The following is a 13,389-nucleotide window of genomic DNA, read 5'->3' as shown; positions in this document are numbered from 1 at the left end:
ATCACAACCGTATTTAGTCCCACTCTCACCCAACATCCACACATTCAGGAGGAGTTTGTTGGCAAGTGATCAAGAGTGGGAACCCAAGATTATATTTTAACCGCCCTCAAACAAGAATTGCTGGAACCAACCATCAACTATTTCCACCTCAGCCCCCTCCACCATAGGCTCAGCTTTGATCAGTTAGTTCAGCAAAGACCAGTGTTTGAACATGGGTCCTTCCTGGTCCCTGTGCCTCGGTATTGAACTCTCTAGCTATCAAGGAAACCTGAGGTAGATATTTTGAGACTGTATAGAATGAGGATGGTCATTAGGAGTGCCATGACCGTTGCAGTTGGTAAAGCAGTTATTTTAAAAATCCCAGAGGGAAATTTTAAACAACTGTCATAACCAATAATTTTAAGTGTTATGTTTGAGATGCGACTCTAAACTCAGGAATCAGACCACTAGTTCTCGAGGTTTTACATTAAACTAAGTGAAACATTTTATTAACTTACATAGGTTAAAATATATGTATACATGGCTACAAATTACTACCATCGTAATGTTTAGCAAATTCCCAAAATAATCTCCATTAAGCCAACAGCAACCCATTAACCAACCACCAAGCAAAACATTTTCACCTTATGAATTCAAAATGAGATTATTTTCAACTGGAGCCAGTTGGAGGCTTGCAGCTACCTTTTGACCTTACATTGCCTCTGTTCTGCACACCTGAAAACTACTGAAGTTATACTTCCCACCATTGATTGAATTCAAATTCTCATTGATTCACCAATCTCTTTGAATTTTATCTTTTAACAATGAAACCCCTGTCATAGTACCAATTTTATTAGTAATATAAACATATTGCTTAGTAGCTGCTAGAAAGGCGTCAACTTTTCACCCCACTTCTTGAATGCCCTTTTCAAAAAATGCAAATGCATGCAATCTCTCTTACATATCAAAACTTGTACCCATCATAGCACCCAGGCTGGCTGGCTTTAATCCAATTAAGACATACCCGCAGACAAAACCACAATTTTAAAAGAAAAATATTTTCCAAAATAAAAAATATTAATAGTTTAATGACAAGGAGATGCATCTGCAATTGTACATGATGTTGAAAAATATCTTGAGAGAATGTCATCATTTGTGATTTTTCCCAGCAGAAGCAGGCCAATTGTCAGAGTGTTTAAGCAATTTGTAGACAATGCTTATCAGAACAGCGAAGGCCCGACAAGGCAATCATTCAGATTTCCATCAGTTAACTGGAAAGGAATTGTTCAGATGGAGAAAAATTCAAGGATTTCACTAGAATTCTCTGCTCACGATCCACGTTCATTCTGTGCAAATCCAGCACTTCATTCTCCAATGTATGACAAGATATGGCTACCCATTAAATCTTCTCCTGCAGCTCATAAACCCCTCCCAATTGCCATAAGAGCAAATGCAAATATCTATACTGTGCAGGCTTGAAGGCAGATCATGAAGTATAACTGTTGTGAAAATATTGTTCTATACGATTAACTATATCACCTCACTTGTAATATTTCCCAAACTTCAGCCAACTTGCCAGATATAAGCTGAATTACAGTGAACAGAGTACAAGACACCTCCTGACCCCCACCACAAACAAATAAGAATTCTACTCTATGCGTGGGAACGTAGAAAATTTGTGGCACAGAAGGAGACTACTCAGCCCATTGTGTGTGTGCTGGCTGAAAAAGTGAGATTCACCCTAATCCCCCTTTTCAGCCCTTGGCCCATAACCTCGCAGGTTACAATACTTAAGTGCATCTCCAAGCACTTTTTAAATGTGATGAGGGTTTCTATGTCTCAGACAATGAATTCCAGAATTCCACCACCTTTTGGGTGAAAAAAGTTCTCAACAGTTCTCTCTTATCATTTTTCTTATTAGTTTAAATCCATGTACCCTGGGTAATGACCCCTCTGCTAAGAGAAATATGTCCTTCCCATCTATCTAGATTGCTCATAATTTTTATACACCTCAGTTAAATCTCCCCTTAGCCTTCAAAGGACACAATTCCAGCCTAGCCAATCTATCCTCATTGCATAGGTGGAAATGGGTTCTACATGACAATTTTCACAGCTTCTTCCAGCATTAAACATGTATGTTGATTTAAATAGATGGAGAACCTTTTCTCATATCAAAAATTAAAGCGTAAAGTCAATGGAAATAAATGTGCTACCTTAGCTCTCGTTCAGAGTTCCTAATTCAGATTGCAGCAAACTTATCTCAACGTTCATACAGAGAGGCAAGTGAGCACAGTATGGCTTATTCAAATCTCAAATACATTTAAATCTCAAATTGCAGCTGCTAAAAATATGCATAGATATAGAAAGAAAATCTCTGACCAACATTACTCTTTCCCTTCCCACTACCTACCCACGCACATCCCTTGCTGTTCATACATTTCTGAAAAGGCTGAGGCATTTCTTAGTGAGTTTATTCTAGGAAAGAATTCCAGAGCTGAAATGCTACCACCAATTGTGGGGGCAAAGGAGGGAGTTTAGAGAAGAGGCCAGACTCGAATGAAGAATTTAGGGATTGTAGTGATGAAGGAGGTTTCTCAAGTGACCATGTGGAGATGGCTGGAAAAGCCATTGGCAGTGGTGATCTGATTACCATTGTTACTTACCTAACTACAAGCCAAACGTGGAAGGCATAAGCCTTAGTTATATGAATGCCTGTTCTCTTCCCAGGACTCCAGGTAATAGCTGTCATCTGTCATTTCAAGTCTCAGTTTCTTCAATGCCTTTATGACAGGTGTCTGCTTTGTGAAGCATCCACACGGAGCAGCTTGCACCATGTCAGTTACCATGATATTTTAGACATCTAAGTATGAGGCAGCATACCAGGTTTACTCAATGCCAAGTACTTAATCTAGGTGCTCATGGGAAGGGATCTGGCAAAGTGGTATGCTTGCCATGAGACCCACTTCTCTTTCAGGGTGCTGTAGTGTAGGCTGGAGTGCTCCCTGGCTGCAACTACATCCTGTTTGGCCAAAAGCATGTTGATATCTTAGCTCTGAATCCTAAATAAATGTTATTGTGTTCCCAATGCAGGATATCACAAGAACGGCAGGAAATGCTGAAAGTATAGTACCGACCCCACATGAAAAACTAATAAAGATGTTGGACTTTGAACATCGTTTTACTACTAACAGTGTATGTGACTCACTTCTTGAAATAATTGAAAGCCAGGGAGCAGCAGGGTGGGCAAAGCAACATCTGAAAGTAGTTATACAGAGAGTATACTGTCTTCCTATCAAAGAGGTTCTTCACAATCAACTGACCAGAAGCAACCAACCAGATAATCTTCTATTTTCAAATGTAGGTCAACAAAATGCAAGGTAAGCCTTGGACTGAAATATTGTAACCAAGCTGTCATCATTTTCTCTTTTTATTAATAACCCAGGAGAAGGGCCATTGTTCATAAAGCAGAATGATGCCAAAGCTGAAAAGAATAGGAACATAAAGAGATAAATATGGAATTGATGAGGTGATGCCAAGCTTGGGTTTTAGAAGCCTGTGTATTGTAGGAAGAAGTGACAAATGAGGCACGTAGGTTCACACTTTTAAAGTCCTAATGAGGAATGAATTAAAGTCAATGAGCATCTTGATTTCACCATTCTGAGCATGCAGGAAAGAGAATGCAGGCATCAAACTCCTTGGCTCAGCAACATAAGCTGCCCCATAATAATCGTATAAACAGAGTGCAAACCTGATTGGACAAACTAACAGAATTGAAATCTCCAAGAAAAATTAGTTCACTCCTGTTCGTCATTGGAATTCAGAGCACAGAGGTCATTTAGGCCATCGTGTCTGTGCCAGCTGCCTGAAGCAGCTACCCAGTTAGCTCTCTTCTCCTGTCCTTTCCCTATATCCTTTTTTTTCAAATATTTATGCACTTTCCTTTTAAAATCTATTATGGGTTCTCATTTAATGTCCCAACAAGACTCTTAAGTAAAGAAGATTCTCTCCTAACGTCCTCTTTTTCACTTCTAATGATTTTAACTGATATTGTCAAGTTATTGGCTCAATAATTTTTCACTATTCACCTTATCAAACTCCTCATTATTTTGGGTTCCTTCCTCCCTCAGTAATCACAGTGCTTTTCTGCAAAGTTTCTCTCTGCCCATTAATGCCATATTGTAGCCTTATTTGGAAGGCTGGTGGGCTTAATCCAGGAAGGGAGTCAATAGTGTAGTGGTATTGTCAATGGGCTAGCAATCCAGAGACCCATGGTAAAGCTCTGGGGATCTGGGTTTGAATCCGGTTGGAATTTGTTGGGTGGAAAGTGGAATTTGAATTCAAAAAATCTGGAATTAAAAGTGTAATGATGACCATGAAACCATTGTCGATTCACTAATGCCCTGTAGGGAAGGAAATCTGTCGTCCTTTCTTGGTCTGGCCTACATGTGACTCCAGATCTGCAGCAATGTGATTGACTCTTACATGCCCTCTGAAATGGCCTAGCAAGCCACTCAGTTGTATCAAACTGTTACAAATGTTCAAAAAAGAAATGAAATCGGACGGACCACCCAACATTGACGTAGGCACTGCAAACGACAATGGCAAACTCAACCCTATCGACCCTGCAAAGTCCTCCTTACTAACATCTGGGGGCTGGTGCCAAAATTGGGAGAGCTGTCTCACAGACTCGTCAAGCAACAGCCTGACATAGTCATCCTCACAAAATCATACCTTACATATCATGTCCCAGAATCCACCATCACCATCCCTGTGTATGTCCTGTCCCACCGACAGGGATGGTGGCACAGTTGTGTACAGTCGGGAGCGAGTTGCCCTGGGAGTCTTAAATATTGACTCCTGTCCCCATGAAGCCTCATTGTCATCAGGTCAAAGAGGAGCAAGGAAACCTCCTGCTGATTACCACATACCGCCCTCACTCAGCAGATGAATCAGTGCACCTCCATGCTGAACATCACTTGGAGAAAGCACTAAAGGTGGCAAGGGCACAGAATGTACTCTGGGTGGGGGACTTAAATGTCCATCAGCAAAAGTGGCTCGGTAGCACCACTACTGACCAACTGAGTGGCCATATAAAAACTGTTGCTACAGAGCAGGTCAGAGGCTGGGAATCCTGCAATGAGTAACTCACCTCCTGACTCCCCAGAGCATATCCACCATCTACAAGGCACAAGTCAGGAGTGTGATGGAATGCTCCCTACTTGCCTGGATGAGTGCAGCTCCCACAACACTCAAGAAGCTTGATACTATCCAGGACAAAGCAGCCCACTTGATTGGCACCACACCCACAAACATTCACTCCCTCCACCACCGATGCACAGTAGCAGCAATGTGTACCATCTACAAGATGCACTGCAGGAATTCACCAAGTCTCCATAGAGAGCACCTTCCAAGCCCATGACCACTACCATCTAGAAGGACAGCAGATAGACAGGAACACCACCACTTGGAATTTCCCCTCCAAGCTATTCACCATCCTGACTTGGAAATATATCACCGTTCCTTCAATGTCATTGGGTCAAAATCCTGGAACTCCCTTCCTAACAGCACTGTGGCTGTACCTACACCACATGTACTGCAGCATTTCAAGAAGGCAGCTCACCACCACCTTCTCAAGGGAAACTAGGGATGGCCAGTAAATGCTGGCCCAGCCAGTGAAGCCCACATCCCGTGAATGAATAAAGACAATTCTCAAACTTCTACCGGCTGCCTCACCAAAAATCCGCATACCATCTGTCACCCCACTGATTATATATACTATTACCATTAGATCTAAAGAAGTGGAAACCAATACCTATAAATGTAAGTGCTGTGACTCATTTGGAAGATCTACTAGAGTAGTGACCTTGGCAAGAACGCCCTATTTTCCTCACACTTTTTGGCAGGCGGTTGAAAATCCAGCCCAATATATCTCTCGCAAAAAAACTATATCACTTTTTGGTCATTGCTCAGAATAATAGTAATAATGAATCAGAGTGTAAGGTTGAATTAGGGAAAATTTAAGATTGAAGCCACTTTATCTCAATGGATAGAGCATTTGTAACAAAGCAAGTGAATTAATGGTGCAAATAGAGAAAAATAAGTTTGATCCAAGCCATCAAAGAGATGTTGCAAGGTGACCAAGGTTTGGAACTAAATATTCCAGGGTACTTGATATTTTAAAAAGAGAAGCTTGGAGGACCAGTTCATGGAGTGTATTTGGGACAGTTTTTCAAGAACAATGCTTCAAGGAGCCAACCATTTTTTGTAATGAGACAGGGGTCCAGATCTTTCAAACAGGAGCAATGATTGTCAGATTGTCACTTCGCTTGTGCATTCCCTGACTTGATGCCGATGAGCACTTTTTCCGGGACCTTCCAAGCCCAATTTCCAAAGAAATGCACAACACAGTGTCATTCGCGGGGAAGCAGAGTCAAGTTGGGGGAGGAAAGGACACCATGCCCTCTTTATACGGCATCTACTGCTGTATGGTAAGTTTAAAGATCGAATGTTAGTGAATAGATGAATGGATGGGTGAGTGAGTGAATGGGTAGGTAAGTGGTAAGTAGGTACAGTGTGGGTGGGTGAGGTACCAGGAGGATAGGGTGGCAGCTGGACGACAGGTATAGGGTGGATGAGGTGGCAGGTGGGTGGTCGGGTTGGGTCACGGGGTGGTCTGGTTGGGGTGTGGTCAGATCATAGACAGGTGGCATGTACTCGTGGGAGGGTGTGTAGTCACATGGGACAGTCAAGGATTGGAGGGACTAGATGGGGAATCTAGTGGCGGGTCAGGTCAGGGAGATGGTCGGGGGTTCAGGGGAGGTAATTGGTAGGAGGGGGGTGGCGGGTGGCATGGGGCGGAGGTCAGTTGTGTAGTCACCCAGGTGTTAGACTACGTTTTAGACTAGATTTTACTCTGCGTAGTGTTTCCTGGTAATTATCCAGGTAAGAACCACAGAACTGTCTAAAGTCTCCAACTCAAGCTCAGCATCGGAGACATTCATTGAAGGGAATTGCCTGTTGGAAGTTGGAACTTCTCAGGCAGTTTCCACATAGGTCCGTGCATCAGGATTTCTGCAGGGTCCCAACCATCTTCAGTTGTAAGTTTGATAATCCGGAGACTGGAAGATTTGGCCCAAGGGTAAATCAAGACTCACGTAGTAAGGGATCATCTAGAAAGGAGTGGATCATAATATGATAGAATTTCATATTGAGTTTGAGCGTGATATATATACGAGTCTTGTGCTTAAATGAAGCCAGTTATGTTGGTATGAAGGATTAGGAAAATCAGATTAAAAGTCCTGCTAAAGTCTATTTCTGTAAATGGTGTAAATAGTCAATACATGTCCGCTAGTTTGTAACAGTTTGATTTCCAGCTCTGTTCTATCAAAGGCTCCCAGAGCCCAGTTGTGATATTAATACAAAATCAGTTTAATCACAACGTTTAAGAAGGAATTTCATTTTTTCACTTTTTCAGTTTAAGAAGGAATAGATGAACTACTGAAGAAAAGTATTAAAGCAAAAGTGAAGCAAAGAATGTTTAGGCCTAATGGGGGAATTAACACTAGCACAAACATGATGGGTCAAATGGCCTCCCATCTGTACTAAAATTTCTATGATTCTGCTTTGCACGGAATTTAATAACAAACATTGTGAAGCCTCCATCATAACAAATCGCTTGCTTATCTATCATATACAAAACAAGTTATCACTTTATGGCAGATTTGAAGCAAATGCACCATTTTATCTCATTTATATGCAGATTAGTTTATTCATTCAAATATAATTGTCTTGCCTTAGTTAAAAGCAAAAAACTGCGGATGCTGGAAATCTAAAACAAAAATAAAAATACCTGGAAAAATTTAGCAGATCCGACAGTATCTGCAGAGAGGAACATACTTGCCTTAGTGTTTTGGTGCAGTACTGTCTTCTGATACCATTCTACAGGTTACAAGCTTTATTTGTTTGAATCAATAGGCTGTCTTATCTGAAACAAAAACAGAATTACCTGGAAAAACTCAGCAGGTCTGGCAGCATCGGCGGAGAAGAAAAGAGTTGACGTTTCGAGTCCTCATGACCCTTCGACAGAACTTCTGTCGAAGGGTCATGAGGACTCGAAACGTCAACTCTTTTCTTCTCCGCCGATGCTGCCAGACCTGCTGAGTTTTTCCAGGTAATTCTGTTTTTGTTTTGGATTTCCAGCATCCGCAGTTTTTTTGTTTTTGTCTTATCTGATGCAGTCTTCAACTTCATTCTCACTCCCCAGTTCAGTACAGCCCTCTTTATCTTCTCATTGCAATTTTAAAGCATTTTCCAGACTGTGCCCTACCCCCACCATGGACCTGTTTGACTCATTTTCCGCATCAATCATCCACCCCCACCAGATTGTCTCTCATCTTCTGGGTTAGAACTTACTGTCTTAAAGTTAATGGTCGTTGGAGCTTCATTATAAAGAAAAGCTAAAACATTTTTTTTGAAGGGGAACAGTAAACACACCTTTTGGTTTCAGAGAATTTTTGAGAGTTCAATGTTCTTACGAGAGAAACAAATTCCACTTTTTTTAAGAAAGGCTGAATTTTGTACAATAAATAGGATCAAGTGTAACATAGAGTAAGTGATTTTAAATGACCTGCACAGGAAAAAATATATTTTTGAAATTATCCTTCTTAATTATTCTACCATTTTTGCAAATTCATAGATTATGCAGTTTTAATATTAGTTTGCAATTTTTAAAATGAATGTAGATTACTTAACCTTCTAAAACACTCTTGTGCTCATGTTTTAATTAGGGAAAGTACCCAAGTCTCTGTGGCAGCAAAACAGGAAGTTTTAAGTTAGATCTGTTCTTGTATCTTGCTTTATTAATGATATCATAATTCGACTTTGTTATGCAGGATATACGGAATCTATAGATTGGTCCCCAGTGAAGTTTGCATGTCCTGGTCTTAGTGCGTAGCCTAATTAAATTGCAGTTATGGTTTTCCTCTGTGGTTTCAATCCTTTCTTTCAAGAGAAATCACGTCATCAAACACAGTGAAATTAGTTTCACTTTTGTCTGCAAGTGCGTAAAACTGTTGACTTTATCTCAAACTGATTAGTTGACCCTTGTACAATTGACCTATTTTTTCTTTTAAGCCCTGCCACTCTAAGATCACTTCAGAATATTTAGCTATGATGTGTAAAACCTTTCTGATCTGCCATGCTGCGGTATGCATGATTTTCTCTTACTGTATTGGACACTATATATAAAAAAACACTCATACCTGATTATTTGGGTATTAAATATAACATAGATATTGAACAAGAGCTGGTAATTACATCTCATCCTTCTCTCCCATAGTAAGCCTATATAAAAGGAAGCATATTTGTAGTTGTGGATTTACGCAAGTATGTTTTTAATCTGCAATGTTGCTGCTCATGAAACATCACAGTGTTTAATAAGTATAGTAATATTTTTAATAAGGATAGAAATATTATACCATATAAATAGAATTTTCTAAAAGTGTAGGTGTGTGTTCCTCTAAGGCTACAAAGTCTAATTGATAGTATAAAGAGTGATGTAAGTTTTGTAAATGTTGACAAGTTGCAGAACAGTGGCTGCAGCATGTTGGGTTCCTGGAGGGTTCCAATATTTGTTTATGTTTTTTCCTTCATCTCCTCATGTTTCACAGTCCCCTCACTTACAATTTTAGCTCAATCCCTCTTTTTCTCTTCACTCTACTATCACTCTTAACCCACCACCAAAAGTGCATTGACCTCCTCACCTATTTCTGTCTTCCTTCTCTTTACCTAGCTTTGTGTTTCCCTCAAAGAAGCTTTGTTTACATTAAAATTGAACAGATTATTTTGTAAAGAAATCAAAGTAGAATGTCTATCTCCCCATTTCATAGGCATGTTTGAATCTTTGTCTCATATATGTATAAACAATTAACTGTTACCTTTTTAATTCAAGAAAATACAGGCGAGCTAATTAATTGCTTCAAAATTCACTTGCCTTTTCTAAAATTGAACCTGTAGCATGAAGCAAACCTTACCACATACATATGCACACACACACACACACACACACACACACAGTCATATTTTTAAAAAATCACACACTATAAATTTTACCTGAATAAAACTTTTGTGATTTTATTTACTATACTATTTTCCAAGAGATTATTATGTATTTGAAAAGAAATTGTGGGTGTCCTACTATCTCTATTCATAGAATAATATGTTTTTGAACACTCAGGACTTGAGATCACAATCAGATAAGATTTATTTTATTTTTCATAAAAAATGAAGGAGAGCTATGCTGATGGCTTCGTTGACTTGTGCACTGATAAATCTGAAACTGAACGATACAGATAAGGAACATACCAGATTTAATTTTATCTGCCAAGTTGGCTGATTTCAGCCAGTTCGACAATGAGAATGAAATCATTGGCTTCAGTGCCCTGGATCCAGGAGAGAAAAAAAATCAATATGGGGCTGTGATTGTGCTGGAAATTGCACATGGCTGGAAGTGAAATAACATCTGGATTGGGGTTGGTTGATCGCCTTCTGCAGTTACACGATCTTCTTCAGTAGGCTCACACAGAATAAACAGTTGATAGAAATCATCCACTTCAGGAGGGTAAAAATGCAAAAGGAAGTTTGTTGGGCACAGATTTACTGACAAGGAACAATATGTGCTGTCATAAAATCAAAATACTGCAGATGCTGGAGATCTCAAATAAAAACAGAGACCTGAAATAAAACAAAGTGCTGGAAAAACTCAGCTGGCCTGGTAGCATCTGTGGAGAGAGAACCAGAGTTAACGTTTTGAGTCCAAGTTTTGAGTCATATTGGATTCACACATGTGAGAATGAAATGGGAGTTAAATTGTTGCCAACAGTAACAAGTGGGTCAGATACAAAAATAGAAAATAGCATGCACAGAGCCAATTCATTTGCATTTGCTGATAAAACTATAGGCCTACATCTCTTCAGTTTGTTATGTGAAGACCTGTCAGTGTTTGAATTACATTGTGTTTGCAAATTCTCATTTAATTTTTCATTTACCAGCATCTATAATCAAAATTTTCTGCTTACCAAGGAATCAGTATGTTTATTTCTAATTATTCTAAGCCATAAGAAATGTATAGGAGTATGTTACCAGACATGAAAACGTCTTGGGAATTCAAATTATATTCTTCAACTATAAACCACACTCTTGTGATTTAAAATAATTGAATCCTCTAGGTTACTGCCTTTTAATACTTGTCACAAAGGTTGATATAGTTTGTATAATGCATTACATAATTGTATTACATATTTTCCTTTTGATTTTGACAGCAGACAAGTTAGCTGGGCAATGAAAAGAACTTTGTAGGTTTATCTGTTGAAAGATATAGTGCATCAGGTTTGTTTTTCCTGTGGGCAGTTTTGCTGTTTCCTGCTTTGTTATGAAAATCATGTGGTCTGGCAGGAATATAATGTGTGCTGTTTATTTGCTAACACATGACGTTACCTGATGCATGTCTCGGCAGATACTGTTCATAAACATACCCCACAGATTTGGAGCAGGCTGGTTGAAAGGCAGTTAGTCCATTCACAGGGTAGATTTGTGAAGCTGTTGATGTGACATCAGCACCATGACTATGCGTAACCTTGAGGTGAAAGCGGAGGCAGTGTAGTGTTTGTTCCTTGTGCAGCTTTTTATAGAATTGATCCAGCTGTAGCTGGTTATGCTCAGCCAGTTCAGTTAAAGCAGGCTTGTACATGGGTAGTGACTTAGTTTTGCTGCAAACAAGTTTGCATATGAATAGTAAGATCTGAAATGGGTTTAAAATTCTGCTATTGAGTTTTATTTTTACATTTTAAATGGACATCTAATTTCAGACCTTGTAGACTTCTTTGTAGATCTTTTAACACTTGGAATATTGTCTATGCTTTTCCACTTCTGTGCTGCTACAGTACTAAAACTGTACTGTACTAAATCAGTCACAAATTGTATCATATATGACTATGACCATGAATCATCCCCCTCTTCCTTCTCGACCATTTCCAGCCTTTGACGTGACTGATCACACCATCCACCTCCAACCCCTCTTCTTCGTCGTCCAGCTGGGTTGGACTGCCCTCGTCAAGTTCCAGCCATAGAATTACCTACAGTGGCTTCTAAACCTGCCCCTGCATTTTACCTCTCGAGTACTCCAAGGTTCTTTCCTTGACCCCCACCTATTTCTCATCTGCATGTTGCCCTTGACAACATAATCAGTAAACCTGTCAGTTTACGTTGATGACACCCAGCTCTACCTCACCACCACCTCCCTTGACCCCTCCACTGTCTCTAAATGGTCAGACTGCTTGTCCAACAGCCAGTACTGAGTAAATAGAAATTTCCTCAAATTAAGTATCGGGACAAACAAAGCCATTGTCTTTCATCTCTGTCACATACCCCATTCCCTAGCTACTAACTTCATCTCTCTCCCTGGCAACTGTCTGAAGCTAACCCAGTCTGTATGCAACCTTTATGTGGTATTTGACACCAAAATGAGCTGCTGACTACATATCCACACCATCACCAAGACTGCCTACTTCCACATCTGTAATATCGCCCAACTCTGCCCTTATCGCAGCTGATCTGCTGCTGAAATCCTTATCCGTGTCTTTGTTACCTCTAGAATTGACTTTTACAGTACACTCTTGGCCAGTCTTCCATTTTCTACCTGATGTAAATTTAAATGAATCCAAAACTCTGCTGCCTGTATCCTAGCTTGCAAAAAACCCTGTTCACTCATCACCCATTTGCTCGAAGCCTAGTCCTGCTTCAGCAATGTCTCAGTTTTAAAATTCTCAACCTATTTTCAAATCCCTCATACCCTGCTCCTCCATAACTGTAACCTCCTGCAGCCCTATAAGCCCTGAGCTCTTCAATTTATGCTCTCTTATCCATGCTTAATTGTAGTCAGTCCACCACTGACAGCCATACCTTCATCAGGCTAGGCCATAAGTTCTGGAATTCCTTCCCTATAAACCTCTCTGCTTTTTTACTTCCTTTTCCTCCTTTAAGACACTTAAAAACTATCCATTTGTCATCTACACTAATACTCCTTATGTAGCTCAGTGCCACATTTTGTTTAATAATGTTCTTCAAAGCACTTCGCTTTGTTAAAGGCACTATAGAACTGCAAGTTATTGTTGGTTATATTTTCTGTCACAAAACACTCGTAAACATGTTTGTTTATTGCTGATTCATAACATTCTAAAACACATTTTGAGAATGTTCAGGAATGTTTATTTTGTGGTGTTTGCTAAAACTGAGCCTTAAATTCTTATTAAGTTTGCAGGTGAAATGCTCTTGTCATCTTTTTAAAGAAACCTTTACATAAAAGTTAATTTATTGACTTCATCCATTTATAACTGGCTATTATACAGTTAGCAT

General features: G+C 39.7%; 1 protein-coding gene across 3 annotated transcripts in view; it reads left to right on the top strand.

Annotated features, from left to right (window-relative positions):
- spidr (scaffold protein involved in DNA repair) overlaps positions 1–13,389 on the top strand; it is a 336,544-nt gene that overhangs the window by 231,852 nt on the left and 91,303 nt on the right. For all 3 annotated transcript variants that reach the window (XR_005943341.1, XM_041190250.1, XM_041190247.1), the window contains exon 10: positions 3,070–3,356. Coding sequence is in view for 2 of the 3 variants with exons in the window: in XM_041190250.1 (XP_041046184.1) it covers positions 3,070–3,356 (287 nt within the window). In the remaining variant the exon portion in view is untranslated. The remainder of the gene's footprint in view (positions 1–3,069; positions 3,357–13,389) is intronic.

The sequence above is a fragment of the Carcharodon carcharias genome, chromosome 6, assembly GCF_017639515.1.
Source record: "Carcharodon carcharias isolate sCarCar2 chromosome 6, sCarCar2.pri, whole genome shotgun sequence".
Lineage (NCBI taxonomy): Eukaryota > Metazoa > Chordata > Chondrichthyes > Lamniformes > Lamnidae > Carcharodon > Carcharodon carcharias.
Note: the sequence above shows the minus strand (reverse complement) of the source record. Positions and strands in the feature narration are given on the sequence as shown.